This window comes from Aplysia californica, unplaced genomic scaffold (genome assembly GCF_000002075.1).
Source record: "Aplysia californica isolate F4 #8 unplaced genomic scaffold, AplCal3.0 scaffold00439, whole genome shotgun sequence".
Classification (NCBI taxonomy): domain Eukaryota; kingdom Metazoa; phylum Mollusca; class Gastropoda; order Aplysiida; family Aplysiidae; genus Aplysia; species Aplysia californica.
Genome location: NW_004797709.1, coordinates 640,695 through 642,862, shown reverse-complemented (window position 1 = coordinate 642,862; position 2,168 = coordinate 640,695). Strand labels below are relative to the sequence as shown.

General features: G+C 46.3%; 1 protein-coding gene across 1 annotated transcript in view; it reads left to right on the top strand.

Moving 5' to 3' along the window:
• The first annotated feature begins 1,106 nt into the window (after window positions 1-1,106).
• The window catches only part of LOC101845185 (putative protein TPRXL), a 3,711-nt gene continuing 2,649 nt past the window's right edge, over window positions 1,107-2,168 (top strand). The window contains exon 1 of the mRNA XM_005104880.1: window positions 1,107-1,856. Coding sequence (XP_005104937.1) covers window positions 1,107-1,856 — 750 coding nt within the window. The remainder of the gene's footprint in view (window positions 1,857-2,168) is intronic.

Below are 2,168 nucleotides of genomic sequence, written 5' to 3'. Positions count from 1 at the left end.
GTGTGTGTGTGAGAGAGAGAGAGAGAGAGAGATAGAGAGAGAGAGAAAGAGAGAGCAAGAGACAGAGAGAGAGAAGGAAAGAGAGAAAGTTAGATAGATAGATAGATAGGTAGGTAGGTAGGTAGATAGATAGATAGATAGGTAGATAGATAGATAGATAGAGAGAGAGAGAGAGAGAGAGAAAGAGAGAGAGAGAGAAAGAGAGAGAGAAAAGGAGAGGATGAGAAAAAGACAGAAGGAGAGAAAGAGGAGACAAAAAAGAACAGGTGGAGGCATGAAGAGTTTTCCATCACAATATCTCCTTGTGATTGCCATTGCTGCAAGTGCTGTTTCCGTTACTGTTGTTGAGTTTTTTATCGGTTGTTTATTGATCTTATACTTGTACTTGGATCTTATACTTGCATCAATTGTTTAACATTCGATAAGTTACCCCCCCCCCCCAAAAAAAAAAAAAAAGAAAAGAAAAAGGAAAATAAAAAGCATTTGAATAATTTTTTAAAATGCTCTTTATTTAAAAAAGCATACGGGATCGTTTGAGAGCTCAATTTCAAAGTTCTTGGTACCTCGTATACGAGAAATATTATTTGCACCTGCAAGTTATATTACCATTTAAAGTACGGTACTTTATTTTCCTCTCACACATAGAGTCCAAAGGTGTACGCACACTGAACAATAACCGAAAACTTCTGACCCTGCTACAATACTCACATGATTTTAAAGTTTTTGGTACAATTTTCATTTAAGACCGATAAGTTATATTACCATCTAAAGTACGGTACTTTATCTCATTTGCACATATATAGAGCCCAAAGGTGTATGTACACCGACCAATAGCCGAAAACCTATGACGCTGTTTTAATACTCTCATGATTTTAAAGTTCTTGGTACATGGTATATTTGAGACCTGAAAGTTTTATTGATATTTGAAGTACTTTATTTCCCTCTCATGCTTAGAGTCTAAAGGTGTACTCACACAGAACAATAACCGAAAACCTCTGGCGCTGTTATAATACTCACACTATGACTCTCACGTAATAGCGGGAAAACCCGTATCTGTATCAGAACCGGGTGCTGAGTGAACCAATCACCAAGCAGCCCCGATGAATATGGCCAACTGCACAGTGGCCTCCCCTAGGTCAAGCAGACTTCCCGTGGCGGCGTCCACCGGAAGAGGAAGTAGTGGTATTCCGTCACCACAAATCTCCAGAACCGGACTCGGGAGGTCGTCTGCGAGTCACGACAAGAAGACGCTACACTCGGTGATCGCTGTGTCGCCCAAAAACTCCCGCGTTGGTGGTGGTGGTGGTGGTGTTGGTGGAGGTGGTATTGGTGGAGGGGGGAGGAATCGAACTACCGGTTCTGCAGCAGCCGGGAATAAAGGGACCCACAGTGCTTCTTCTACACCTACGCTCAGTAGGAGAGTCCCCCCGCCCTCCACTCTTCCAGCGGCTGATAATTCGAAAAAGCGAGAAGGAAACAAGACGATTGAAAGCTCCCCACCTCCAACAAAGTTCATCCCGTCGCCATCTACCGCTTCATCGCCATCATCGTCGTCGTTATCTAACATCACCGTCACTTCCGTTTGTCCTCCAACAACCACCACCTCAAGTTCAGAACCGGGTAAACCTCGAGGAACCGGGTCATCGGAACCGGAAAAGACTCGAGGAACCGGGTCATCAGAACCGGGTAAACCCCGAGGAGCCGGATCATCAGAACCGGATAAGACTCGCGGAACCGGATTACCTGCAAGTGCAAGTACTGGGAGTAGATCGGCTGTTGGAGAGAGCAGTAACAAACCGCCTGGAGTAACTAATGGAGTAAACAGTCAACTGTCGGATGGGAGGAATCGAGTCACGGTAAGTGGTGAACTCACTTTTGACAAATCCGAAATACAGGTGGATTTGGGGGAAGGCATGGGGTGGGGGGTTGGGGTGTGGGGAGGGATGGGTGGATGTGTGAGTTGAGAGGGGTGATTTGGTGGTGGATGGTGAGTGGGGTGAAGGAGGATGGGTGATGTGGGATAGGGTGGGGAGGGGTGGGTGGATGGGTTGAGAGGGGTGATTTGGAGTGGATGGTGAGTGGGGTAGGGTGAGGGTGGATGGGTGGTGTGGGATGGGGTGGGGAGGGGTGGGTGGATGAATGGTTTGAACACGTTGATTTGGGGTATA